Here is a 14,583-nt window from a genome sequence, read left to right on the forward strand (position 1 = left end):
CATGACAATGGAAAGAAGAGGTCAGAATCTGCTATGGCCGTTAGCATGCATGGATAGCTAAATAATGGACTGGCATGTGTGTGAGTATGTGTGTGTTTGTGTGTGTGTGCGTGCTTGCGTGTTTTTGCTCTAGCTTCCTATCTGTAGTGGTAAAGTTGTCTCTGAAGTGCTTACTTGCTCAGAGGACAGTAATGGAGGATTTGGTGTCTACAGATGAGAGGAGGAAATTAAAAAAAGATAATAAAAAAAAACAGTGTTGGGGAGCACCATGGGCCGGCGGGCAGGCAGCGGGATCCGGATGCCTGCAGAGAGACAGAGAGACTAATGCCCCAGGGACACGCTGCCTCTGACATTTCCCTTCCTGCTTATTTACAGTGGTTTCTTCTTACTTTCCAGTGGTTTGGGTGCATGTGTTTTTTTTTTTGTTTTTTTTTAAAGCGGTAACAGACCACCGCGGGGACGGCAGAGAAAGCCGGAGTTATCCATCACTGATAACTCCTCCCGCCATGGCCTCCAGAATCCAGCCAATGGGAGATCACCAGCCATGGACTTGGTCTCGCGAGATGGGAAGGGGGAGAGAGACAAATCCCGGTTTTAATTGCTGTGCTGAGCTCCTAGGCCACCACGTGATGTCTGCAAGTGCTGAGACAGCTGTTTGAGGGGGGACAGACAGACAGACAGACAGACAGAGAGAGAGAGAGCGTGCGAGAGAGAGAGAGAAAGAAAATATATGAAGATATTGCCCAGTTCTGTACAGATGGGTTGTGTTTTCAAATGCTTGGGATGACATGCGGAGGGAATGCACCAGATACCCAGAAGATTCAGTTTATTGGTATGACAACATGGAGTGCAGTTTAAAGGCATTCAGGGACCTGAAACTTCAAATTACATGACTGCTTCAAATAATTACAGTCAATTAATATGGAGTACCTAAGAAGTCATGGGAAAATTAGAATGCCAATATTTCTCAGTTATAGTAATGTACACTTATCCAATTGCTAAAGCATCTTGAATCCTTAATACTTAACTATTTCTCCTATTAAAGATCTCCTGATTGAATTTGAATGAGCCTGATTCTATTTTGCTCCATTGTTTGTCATTATACTTCGCTGTGCTCTGTTTACACCAGCTGTCTGAAATGAAACACACTAAAGCAGAGGACGACGGATGGACGTAGCACGTCCACACCCCTTAACAGCAGAAGCAACTGCACTTGTTCTGGACAGGCGGTGTTTGTGCCGGGGCGGTGGACTTCCCAGATCTGCCCCTGACCATACCAAAACACCATGGATTTACTCGTCACAATGAACTTCTGAACACGGCAGCCACGTTGCTTAGGGAAACGTGTTAGCTCAGCCTCAGCATCTGTAGATACTTAGTGGCTCTGATCAGGGCCATGGGCTAAGAGGAAAAAAAAAAAATCCATGAGCGAGACTTCTCGAATTTAATCGCATGCCTCCCACTGTCCACAGAGTTCTGTGTTCATGCGCAGTAGGTGGTTCCACCGCTCCTGTTCAAAACCACTTTTGTCTTTTTTGATGCTGTACTGACAGCTGGTGAGACCTGATATCCTGTAAGTGGTGGTGCGTGGACTGCTCCACCACCGTTCTCTTTGGTAGGCCAACAGTGGCGGTAAGATAAGGCCCCTCTCATAGCACTTGTTGGAATGGGAGGCTGACTGAACCTGTCCCTGTTGGTCTTTGACGGTCCCTCAAAAATGGAGGGACTGTGCGTGCGTGTGTGCGCGTTTATTTTTTTTTATCAGCAAGGTGCAGTTGGAAGAAACGGCTCAAAAGGAATGGCAGGTAGCCTTTGAAACCCCATTGGGGGTTAATCCTGCAGAAAGACTGCTCTGTCAATGAATGTTTCATCGCTGGTCTCAGAGTTTGGTCAGCCCATTGTCTGCGCTTACCTAACGGGCTTTGAAAGCCTCTTCACACTGAACACCGAGGCTGTTGTCCTCCGATTCTCCCAGACATGTCTCTCTTCATCTGAAAGATTTTTTATTATTAAACATTTGTACTGACCGTGACCTAGCGTCGGGTCCCTAGCGTCGTCTACTATGGGTAACTATGGGTACAGATTTCATGACTTTGACCCACTTTGGGTTTTGTGGGAGGGTTTGAACGTCACTTGTTGTCCTCTCGGTCTCTTCCTCTGATTTCTGCATGCAGGATATTAGCCAATTCTCCATCAGATGAGCACCGGCAGCTGTTGATTCCTCCGCTGATAACTCCTCGGCGTCTAATCTTCCCGGCGCACGCTCCCTCCCTCCGCCTCCCTTTCTCTCGCAGTCTCTCGCCGTCTCTTCCTCCGTCCTCTCGGAGTTACAGCTCTGCACTGCGGGGAGATCTCTGAGCTGTTTACTTAGCCTGATAAGCCAGATTGATATCAAAGAGCTCGAGCCGATTGCCTAGAGAGCCGCCAAGCAGTCCGCAGTCGTCGAAGACGAGCACAGATCACTCGCCATATCGGCGGGAGCCAAACTCACCTGTAACCAAACATGTTTTTAAAGGTGTTATCCAGCATCCAGAGAACACCCAGCAGGCTGTCCTTTTTATGCTAGACCCACCACCTCGCTTTTTTGGCACTTTCTGTAGCTGCATAACTGATCACAAGCCAATCTTTAAATAGGGGGCCAAATTCTACGAATGCAAATCATGGCAAACAGACTTGTCAGGAAATTTTCAGGCCTCTTGCAAAAAATTAGCGGCTAATTAATGACTAAATGAATGACCTCTGCAACAGCTTACAGTGTTGTTGAAACCTCACTCCATAAGATAGCAACACCCCCCGCAAGCTTGACCACAAGGAAACTTGGTTGAACGTAGATCGCTGGTTTCATTGGTGGTACCACTGAAACTGCCAAGCTTTGTTTTGCACATCATGGCACTTGTTTTTGTAACCACCCCCCCCCCCCCCCCCCCCCCGGCCCCAACATGCAACAGATTATGCTGCAGTCTTACCGCACATCCGCATAGCTGTCTGGGTTCATGGTTGTTGCCTAGGTGACGCATGAACATTCCATCAAAAAATTCACGGCTTGATTTTTGTCACCAGGGCTAAATTTGTCGCTAGCAAAAAGACTATCCATGTGCATGGCCAAACAGACCTCAGTAAAACCCTTTTATCATCCCAGAGATGGCAATCAGCCTGACACAGATCAAGGTGAAAAACCTACAGAACGGAGTGAAACAAGTAAGACATTGTGGTGACTCCTAGAAAATGTGTGTGTGTGTGTGTATATATATATATATATATGTATATATATATATATATATATATATATATATATATATATATATATATATATATATATATATATGTTGATATATATATTGATAGATATATATAGATAGATATAGATATAGATATATATAAAATTCCAAGTGATTGCAACATCAGGAACAAGGAATCCAAAAAGCTCAAAAAATACCAAGGGCTGAGAGAAGAGCTGGAAGGCAGCAGTGGTTTCCATGATGATCAGAGCACTAGGGGCTGTGAACTGGGAGAGTGGCTCCGGCAGGTCCCAGGAACAACATCAGAGCTCGCCGCCCAGAAGAGTGCAGTCTAAGCAGCTAAGATACTGCTCAGGACCCTCAAAGCTCCCAGACCTCAGAGAGTGGGGAATATTTCATATATATATATATATATATATGTATGTATATGTATGTATGTGAATCTCTCAGACAGATAACCTCAGGATTGGAACATAGTGTCCTTACAGACTTAATGGTTAGCTAGGGTGTGCCATGCTGCGTATAGTGTGTCATGCATCTTTCAGGACCCCACGTGCACAGCCCCTTTAATAAATTGACCCCTGAAGATTTGGAGAAGTTGGGAGAAGAGCTGTTTCTGTTTAGTAGTCCATCTCCGCACTGTGGGTCTTAATAAAGGCTTGTCCCGGCAGAAAGTATCTGTGACGTGAATAAATAATTGTATGGTCTTCTTCAAAGCTCTGCACAGAGCTTTCTTCAAAGCTCTGCACAGAGCTTTTTAAATCTCAGCAGGAAAGCTCGCAGCGCAGGGTTTGTAAGTGCACGTGCATGTGTGTGTGTGTTTTATGTTGTTTGTATGTGTCTGTGCACTGCTGCCCCAACCTTCTGCTTTACAGTAGGAGGTATGAGACACTCTGTTCACTTAATCACCTTTAAGAAAGAATTCCATTGTTGGCTCAAACCAGAGTGCTGCAAACTGTGGACATGCGCCTGCTCTCCTCACTAAAACACCAGCTGGGAGGATGTTTCATCTCTAACAAAGACTATTAGTCTACGGTACTATCGTTTGTTGGATGGGTGAGATTGGGTTATCATCCAAATTGTTAAAGTATATAATAACATATAATCCAGTACCATAATTTAACATTACTCTAATATTGTCATAAATAAACTGAAAGTCATTAGAAATCAAAAATGATTCTCACAGAGCAGTTATTTTTAAGCAGGTAATTATTGAGTTGTCCTTTTGCTGTGTTTTGCCTTCTTTTAATACCAAGGATAAATTGAGCTTGTTTTAAAGGATTTTTCTTGCCCTCAGTGAAGATGATCTTTCATCTGCAGCTATCCCTGATGTTTCCTACTATCGCAGGAATGTAAACTGGGTCATGGCTATACAACATCTAGATACGTCTCCTCTCATTTCTCCTGGAAGTGATACAGAGATGATTTAATCGTTTCTAAACCTTTCTCTCTCTCTCTCTCTCTCTCTCTCTCTCTCTCTCTCAGGGTTAAAGCAAAGAAGGGTGTGAATCTCCTCAGTACTAAGTCACAGAGCAACCAGTGGAACGTGGTCTGGGAGGAGCAGTCTGGAGCCAAGCACTCCGTCACCACAGTGGAAGCCAGTAAGATCAGAGGTGTCGCTGGGTAAGATATCAGACCCTCCTGTCAGTCGCTGCTCACTGTAGACGCTGGCCTTTCATTTCCATTTACAGCATTTAGCAACACGACTTATCCACGGCGACTTACAGCAGGTTAGAGTCCAGTATACCAATGATCTAGAATACTGTAGAAATACAGGGATCATTGCTGATGCCTAGAAGTACAAAATACATAAGCTCTATCTCAGACAACGAGATAAGTGCCATAAACAATAAGTACTACAGTATGTTAGTCAACATCAGTGTAATAAAGAATACCCTACAATAAGTGCTAGTTTCAGTTAGACAAGTTAGGAGCAGGGTCAGTGGTCTTTTAAATATTCCACAAACAGATGGGTCTTCAGTCTGCGTTTGAAAACTTCAAGGGACTCTGCTGTCCGGACAGCATGTGGAAGTTCATTCCACCATCTAGGAGCCAGGACAGAATAGTCTCCGTGCTTGTCTTTGAAGCATGGTGTTTCAAGCCCAGCTGTATTTGAGGTTCAAAGTACTTGAGGTACGGATCAGGCTTTGATCTTTGTTATCAGGTATTAAGGGGGCTGGTGCATTTTTGGCTTCATAGGCAAACATCTAGCTTTTAAATCTTATGCGTGCAGCTACTGGAAGCCAATGAAGGGAGCACAGCAGCGGAGCGATGTGTGAACTTCAGAAGATCGAATACCAATCAAGCTGCTGCATTCTGGACAAGTTGTAGGGGTCTGATGGCTCTTAGAGGAAGACCAGCAAGTAGCGAGTTGCAGTGGTCTAGCTTTGACTACTAGTTGTCCAAAGTTATGCGCAGGCTACGAGTAGCTTCAGGTGGTGGCCTTCAGATGGCCTTTCACACGGAATTTCCTCACACGCATCTCACACTTTGGGTGTCGTCGTCTTCACTTTTACCGTATACCAGCATGTCATCCTCTTCATTTCCCTTTATTTTCTCACCGTCTAGTTCATTTAAAGCTACTCTAAGCTGCCTCTTTAAAATGACTTTATGTAGCTTTATGCAGGCCAGGGAGATCCCAGACTTGCATTGCTATCACACTCACTTGTCACGATGAGATCCACTTATCCTTCCGTCCACACTTGGATGGCCGTCAGGAGTGTCGTCATCTTGACTTTTGGCATGTTCTCTCCATCCGTAACATGTACATCAGCACATACCGCCCCTCCTCCGCACACTCTTTATCAGTCATGCCAACTTCACTGGACCAACGTGTCCCAAAAAGCCCCACCCTTGCTCCACCCACAAAAAGGCCAAATCCTGAGTTGGCCCGCATCTCACAAAACGGACGCTTCCTGCATACCACTCCGGTTTAGCCATAAAACAAGCCGAAACATCTCGAGCTCTTAGATGACGCCATAATCGGGGTGCAGGTGCACCCTCAGGCCATTACTGTGAGCTCCTGAATATGTAATGCCATCTCAATGAAGTAGCTGAACAGGGCTGATGTACAAGGTCAAACATGCCGTAGTGGCGTAAAGGAGGGTAGCAGAGTAGAGCCACCTCGAGGGCATTTTAACCCAACCCTTTTGCGTCAAAGTGCAATAATGGAAATGTATAGTCATATAAATCACAATGTTTTCTATGGCTGTGGCTCACATTAGCCTCATGAGAAGGTGGAACCAAATGGCTGCTATAAAGGTTTAATACCTGCACTAAAAACGGATGTATTTTCAAGATCTTCATTTTTGGATAACTGGATGATGTTTAACCAGGAACCTAACACGTCATAAATCATAACACTACATAACACTACTAGTTAATGCCAAGCTACTCAAGTTTGACAAACAATGCAATACTATCCCTCCAAGTAGAAAAGTGGCAAGATTATCTACCCGTGTAATTTTTTTGACATGAAATTTTAACATTAAGTATGGAATTAATTTTAGATATACTTTTAAAATTGATACATTCATCAGTGTTATTAATGTTTAAGTTGAGTCTAGTATAAATGATGAGCAATTTTTTATTTATTTATTTATTTTTATTTTATTAACCTGCTAAACTCGGAGAAGTTAGCAGTGTGGAGGGTACGACAGGACGAGTCCATGTATTCTTAAATAACTTTGCAGACTAGATCTTTCCATCATCATCGTTACCATATCACCTAACGGCCTTCCAAACCTCTTGTATTATGGAGCCAAGTCAAAACGAGTTGGTTTAGACATGCTGGCATGAGCGTAACTGCAGCTTTTGTTGCTGGCCTTAAGTTTTTTTTTACCATCTGCCCATCTCTTTATATTGGCCCCAGTACCCAATTTTCAGTCTTTACTGTTTCAAAGGCATGTGGATGATAAATAGGAATCCTGGTCCTGTTCAAAACAGCATCCTCAGGATCGAAGGCGGGATGGATACAACAGGCACACCTTGCCTTTCAGCCCTGCCTTTATGAGCTGGGTTTTTTTTTTTTTTTCCTTGAGAAAATACGATGTTCACCGGTTGCCTTTTGTAGAGTAACGTAGGACCTTCTGCATCTTTGGATTCTGAGAGTGCTCAGAGAAAGTGTTTGGGAGAAAATAAGTCATCTAAATACAAGGCCATTCAATAGTTCTCTTAGCAGTGAGATCGATGAGAAGTCAGAGGAAGGGGTCTGTTTGGTTGATGGGCGGTGGTCATCGCGCGCATGCGCATCTTAACGGCCTTGTCTTTTATATTCTCAGCGTCTATAATTTTTAATTTTTTTTAAACTTTCCTCATCTAAACCTCCTAAGAGTTCTATAATACAGTAATGTCCCTGCTCTTATTTTGGCGTCAGGTAAAATTCTGAAGGACAGATGTATAATTTTCGCCTTCTTCATTCGATTTGGCGACTCTGGGCTCACAGCTGTAAGAACGCAATAAAGATGACGAGATCCCAGAGCTTTTTCCTGCCTGCCTCATCTTGCTAAGTGCGACGGCATTAATGGGAACCCTTTTGTCATGGCACATTTAACAGTGATATAGTTCTTCTTATTCAGTATATGTTAAAGATAATGTGTCAGGCTTGGCCGTTTTATATATTTGCCCCTAAAAGCAGAGGTATCGTGTCTGCCAAAAAAATGTCATTAGCAAGTGACAAAAAAAGAAACATGACAAATACAAGCTTTAAATGTGGCCTTGTACAAAGACCTTTTTCAGAGAATGTGGGCTAACATCAAAGTTTTTATCAGAAATACAACTAACACCTAACATCTAAAGGAAATGGAAAAATTCTATAGGACAGGTTTGTGTGGCATATGGACCTTACAGACACACATTTTTATAAATGAGCAGACTTAAGCATTCTGGACTTTTACTGTTTGCAGCAAGACTTAAGCATCTGCTTCTATGGTTGTCATTTGGCACAAGTAGAGTCCCATAAAAAATATTTCATCTTTCATTTGGAAAAGAATATGAATCGCACTTCAGGAAAACTTGGTCTTAGTCTTAACTTAGTAGTAGTCTTAATTTTACTTCATGGAATCATCTGGCTGAAATACAAAGGGATCACAAATCCAGCCACTTCTATAAGCAAGATAAAAATCATAATAGTGAGAAAAGCACTCTCATAAGACTACCATAAATTGTAAACTGTCACTTGCTTGTTTACATACTAGTGCTCATTCCTGTCACTTTAGTTTTTCCATCATTGACAGTTTTAACAGCTTCTCCAAAAAGAGACAGCCTTGTTTATTAAAAAAAAAAGAAAAAAAAAAAAGACTTCAACGTTGACAGTTTGATGTTCCATATACTATCACGGAAGGTAATGGCCAATCAGCTGAGCTTCCTACTTAGGAATTCTATAGTTTAGGTCACATTTAATTTGTGGACTTCATTTGTGGATTTGTGTCTTTTTGATGATGCTGTGCTTTTTGTGTGAGGAGCAGCAGCCCTGTATGTCATGACAGCACTAGGCTGCAGAGATGTTGTCAGTTCAGATGGTTATCAGATGTTTGCATGTTTTGGTTTGCTTTGTTTTTGTCTTTCTTTCATATTTACACCATGCACGGTGGTGTTGGGGGACCCAAGCGTCTTTGCATGTGCTGGAATTTCAGAGAGTTGGGTAGACCGTGGGTTTGGTAAATCCGACGTGTTCTGTAAATCCTACTACAGCCTACTCTGCCACGCCAATGCACTGAGACTCTTCCCACCATGAGCAGCTCAGAATGGAATTGAATCAGTTTTGGGACTGAACAGATTCCGACTAGTCTCACTGTGGAGAACATTTAACAGTTTGAAGCTGAACTTAGTACTGCTGATTCTTATTGACAAGCTGACATTCCATCATCTTTATGGTGAGCCCTCCTCACAATGCCTTCAAAATATCTTACATTTATAAACTCTTTCAGAATGTGTCTAAAAGTTGATCTGATTTTGTGTGTGTGTGTGTGTGTGTGCGCGTGTGTGTGTGTGCGTGCCACTCCTATTCGTTCTCTTCATTTCCCTTTATTTTCTCACTGTCTAGTTCATTTAAAGCAACTCTAAGCTGCCTTTTTAAAGCTGCTTTATGCAACTGGGCCAGGAAGATCCCAAACTTGCTTCATGGCCACGCTCATCTGTCAGGATGAGATCCGCTTAGCCTTCGGTCCACGCTTATTGAATTAGAGGTGCTGTTGTTGGCAGCTTGCTGATCATCTGCTACTGTTGCTGTTGTTGCCCTTGATTTATTTATTCGAACTTTCTCTCTGGGCTTGCGGGTTAATCATCCATAAAATGAGTCTAACTGCTGGGCGTTTTAAAGCGCAGCCCCGGCACAAGCAGCACTCGGTGACTGATTGCAGGGAGGACCCTTGCACGGCATCTCGAGCCTGTGCTCCACTGGGATATTGATCCCCAGCAACGGATGGCTAATTAGGACAATATTAACTTTGTAAATGCAGTGTCCACTAAATAAGCACCACCGATGTCCAGCACGTCCGACAGTGATTAATTCCCAGTGAAGACCCTCTCCTTGAAATATTTTCCCATCCAAACAAAAGGGAAAGTGATCAAAGTTTTTAAGTCAGCAGACACACCTGAGTGAGGCTGCCTTTGTAATTGGCCGCATCGGTCCCCATGGGAAAATTGCTAAACGACTGCAGCAGCGGAGATGTCTGGACATGCAAATCAGGCTCATTCCCATGCATGGATATGTAAATCACTCATATGCAGTGTTTTATGAATTACTTACCATGGTATATCAAGCCTATTCCTGACCAACATAAAGCAAGTGCACAGTCAGTAGTCTGCTCATCAGTAGAATAAGCCACTGCTGTCCTCTGTGTGTGGAAACTCAGAGCACATGGGAAAGAGACACATGGAATAAATTGTGTGACCTTGCCTGTATGGCACTTCTGCTGTATTTAGATGGAGAGTGCTACCTAATGTAAGGGCAGCGCAAGGCCGTCTTATGCATCACAACATTATTACAGTAGCAATCTATAATGAAAACAAAGAATGTCATAAACATCCAGACCATATGTGCAAGATGAATCTTGCACCATCTTGCCATTCTAACCTACTCGTCGATGGCACCATGTCCCGACTCTTCGGCCGTTCCTCCGAACCCGTCCTTGCATGCGCTTCCGCCCCGCGGCACGAGGAAGATCTGTTCTGGCCCACCATTCCCTCAGCATCTCCTGTAATCCCTCATAGCCCCACCCACTTCTGCTCCCCCGGACTCCTCCCCCCTCCTTCGGTTGTCGGCTACTATCAGCGACCCTCCACCCGCAACAGGCAGCTTGGGCAAAACAAATCATGCTGGATGAGCGAGTGTGTGGTGTCGGCGCCGAGCTCATTTAGCCTGTCACTATCCATTACCGAGCTCTTTCTGCGAGGCCTTCAGGCTGAAGGGAGTTGTCACTGCACGGCCAGACTCCGGCTGGCACCTTCGCCTGTTTTCGACCCAGTTTTGGCCAGCTCAGCCAGTCCTCCTCAGGCAACAAACCCAAGTTTCGATGCTGCTCTTAAATTCAGTTCGAAGACCGTGGCACACAGAACAGTATCTCTTTTTCTTGTTGTTTATATAGGTTTAGGTTTTATTTCTTTTGAAGATGTGGGTTACTGGGATATTTTAATACATTTAAAGGTTAGAATATGAATAAATCAGTGGGAAGATAGTTAATTCATTGGAAGTGTGACATCCTGTGAAGGAAGATAAATGAAGTTTCTGTCCAACTGTTTACACTTACAGCAAAGGCTATTTTTATATTATTTCCAATATTTCCCATATCAGTATCTTGATCATATTGTCTTTTCTAAATTTGTTAGACAATATGTACCAGCAGAGCGCTTTACTGTCCTTAGATTTAATCTCCAACGCTTCATTTTGGGCCCACTATGTCTGTTCCAAAACAACAGATGGGCTAGGCCCAGTTCTCCTAATTGTTTCCTCCACTGATTTGTTTCAATATATAATACCTAATACATGACAGAACATCTGTCTGCGTTGGTGGGCAGCCCATTAAACCATTTAATGATCAAATACATACCTGACCCTAATTAAAGTTGTCTAAATGATCTTAATAATTTGGTGGCTGGGCCTGTCATATTTTCCCACTAAGCGTCCATGTGATGGATCACGCATCACATCAGCTTGATTGCTTTATGTTCTTCCCTCCAGGGATTTGACTGTCAGCATTGAAATTATGCAGCTGGACTTTGAGATGGAGAACTTCACCAGCCAATCAGTGACCAGGAGGATCAACTGGAACATTGATTATCGAGGCCAGAATCCACCCCCCGACACGGACAAGGTGGTGACAGAGTTGACAGCGGTGCAGAAGGATATTCAAGCCATCATATCGCTGTCAATGGTCAGTGAAACCTCACTTATTGCCTGGGTTATAGTGTCTCGTAATGACATAATGCATGTTGGTCAACAAAGTCACAGTGTCTTTAAATGTTGTTTCATAAACACAGCCGAATGCAAGAACTCCGATAACAGCTGTGCGAGAAATAGATAACCTTGTGAAACCTATCAGATGCTATTGCTATATATGAAGAAGGGTCATCCTTTGATTTGACTGATAATGGCCATTATCCTTTCTGTGGTCCTATTCCCCAGCTATATCACCAGACGGTATGTCGGCGAGATTCTAAAACAACAGACGTTATATTGCGAGTCATTTTGCAGGTAATGGGTCCACCATGGGAAGCCCAGAGAGGACATGTTCATTTCCTGTGTGGTTAGCCATCTGCTGTATGCTAACGCACCAGTGCCATAAGTGAGAGACTTCATTATTCAGCCATTACAATTCACTGGCGCAGTTGAGTTTGCAGCACTGGTGAGCACTCGGGTGCAAGCCTTTGTGTTGATGTGAACTTAAGTCCCACCTTGGTTGAGTGCACTAGTAGCCAGGTACAATAAATTAAATCACCTGTCTGCTACACTTAAGTACACAGACAACAAAGGTTGGGGTGTTACACAAGCGTTTAAAGGAACATTTTATACAAAAATACTAACGCTTAAAAAAATGTTAACAATTAAAGGAACACATCCACAAAGATGCTAACGCTTAAAGGAGCAATTAATATGACAATGCTAATGCTTAAAGGTGCACTTTAAATAAAGACACTAAGGCTTAAAGGAGCAATTCATACGAATATGCTAACACTTAAAGGAGCAATTTGTACAAAAATACTAATGCTTAAAGGTGCACTTTAAACAAAGACGCTAACGGTTAAATGAGCAATTTATACAAAAATACCAATGCTTAAAGGAGCACTTTACACAAAAATGCTAACAATAAATAAATACCACCTGAAATTGATATCTCCCTCTAGCTTTTATGCATTATTAATTAGCACACCTTAATAGTGTCACCCATAGAAGCTAAATGCAGAATGTCACAGCAGAGCTAATGGCAGGACTGTACTGCAGGCGCTGTTGGTTGTCCTTCAGCCCATGCTATCAACAACAAGTGAAACACCACACTCATGGTCTGTCACCAGACACATACATCGTCATGGGTGTGGGAGTGTGTGTGTGTGTGTGTGTGTGTGTGTGTGTGTGTGTGTGTGTGTGTGTGTGTGTGTGTGTGTGTGTTTGTGTGTGTTCGTTCATGTTCAATATCTGGAACGGAGTTGATATACAGGAAATGGGGGGATGCCTGAAACCACAGGAGGAACGTGGGGGGGGGGGGGGGGGGCATGAGCGGGAAGCACTCGGATAGGTTCCCTTAAGAAGCATTTCTAGACGCTTCCTTAAGAGGCATTTAGAGACAACCAAGGACAGGATTGTACATGTCAATGCCAGGCACTCAAAATGAGTCCCACGTGTAAGGCGGCAGTCAGTTCCTCTGCACGCACAGCAGTCTCACACAGTCACACCTCCTGCATGTTCACCCGCTATGATTCGACAGTAGACACAAATGTCCATGCATGGACACGGGAACACGGTTGTGCACAATACCCAAGCAAACACGCAAATTCACAAAGCAAATTCCTCTCTGACTCAGGTGTCTTTCCAATGAGTGTCTGTGTGTGTGGGTGTGTAACGGAAGGCCTTTAATCAGGGAGGGTTATGATCTCAGCATGGCAGTCTTGGACCACTGCACTGGTAATCAGAGTCTGGCTGCATTTTAATGCTCCAGCTCAGAGCTGCTCCCAGTTTCTTTATTAAAAATCGTAACCCTTACTGGGCCTCTCCTGATCTGAGTCCAGCTCCCCCCTACCCCCTCCATTTCTCTATGCAGAAGCTCAGGCTGATCTTCCTGATCTCCAGACAGTGTGAAAGCAGGCAGCAGCGAACGGCTTGGTCATACTCACTCTGATGCCTTGCTGCATTGGACTGTCACCAGAAGCGCATCATAAATAAAACAACACATGGACCTTCTGACTGGCTAGAAAAAGACTTTGGCATGCTAAAACACCCCATTACACACACACAAACACATACTCACACACACAATGTATTCCCAATGCATGGACTTCAGTAACTTCCGTGTTATAGGAGATTGACAGGTACAGAATGTACTCTATGGGAGGATGAGGTGTTTATCCTTCTAACGACTTATATTTTTATATCAGCAGTCAATTATAGTTTACCACCAAGGGAGTGGAACTATCCTGTAATTTATGCAAAGATTTTTCAATTATGTGGACGAAGGGCTTCTATTGTGTTGCGCAAGCATTAGAGATGACAAAGCAAATGCATAATAAAGATATAGAGAATTAGCTTGTCCAGTGTCCCAGTGGCCTTCTGTAAACATTAGTATATAAAACTTGCCCTGGCTCTCACCCCAATCATGTCTCGGGTGTATGCACCTTATTTTCTTATTTGGGGAGATAAAAGGCACAGGTTATTCTTACCGTTTGACTCGGCATACAGAATGTGATGACTCATCAGAGCTGTCCTTGGCATTATTTATGGAGAACGATGTTTTATGTTCAGAGTAATGTGTCATTCATTACACTGCAGTCCATTGCAGCTCCTACTGCTTTTTATTCATTATGTACTTGCTGCCCATTTGCATGCTGCACATTGCACACAGATCTAAAACACACATACACGTGCGCACGCAGGGACAAGTGCGTGCACGCACGCACACACACACACGCTCTTGAATTATTCAGAAATTATGATTAGGCCTGGAATGGCTGGCTTGTTTCACATGCGGCGGCCAATAGGTTATGTAGCCTGAGTCAAAACACAAACTCTCCAGACTCCCATGGGGTGAGATAGCTCTGAAGGCTGTGTCCTACGCTGGCCCCTGAGCTTGGCTCCCAGTGAGGTCGCTGCCCTCTGTGCTCAGGGGTACAAGAGAACACAGCTGGTGGGAAGCAC

General features: G+C 43.7%; 1 protein-coding gene across 3 annotated transcripts in view; it reads left to right on the forward strand.

Moving 5' to 3' along the window:
- tmem132e (transmembrane protein 132E) overlaps nt 1-14,583 on the forward strand; it is a 187,461-nt gene that overhangs the window by 147,164 nt on the left and 25,714 nt on the right. For 2 of the 3 annotated variants that reach the window (XM_035527035.1, XM_027004227.2), the window contains exons 3-5: nt 4,725-4,862; nt 11,419-11,611; nt 11,863-11,931. In XM_035527035.1, the coding sequence (XP_035382928.1) occupies nt 4,725-4,862; nt 11,419-11,611; nt 11,863-11,931 (400 nt within the window). The remainder of the gene's footprint in view (nt 1-4,724; nt 4,863-11,418; nt 11,612-11,862; nt 11,932-14,583) is intronic. The other variant, XM_027004228.2, reaches the window with a different exon arrangement.

This window comes from Electrophorus electricus, chromosome 6 (genome assembly GCF_013358815.1).
Source record: "Electrophorus electricus isolate fEleEle1 chromosome 6, fEleEle1.pri, whole genome shotgun sequence".
Lineage (NCBI taxonomy): Eukaryota > Metazoa > Chordata > Actinopteri > Gymnotiformes > Gymnotidae > Electrophorus > Electrophorus electricus.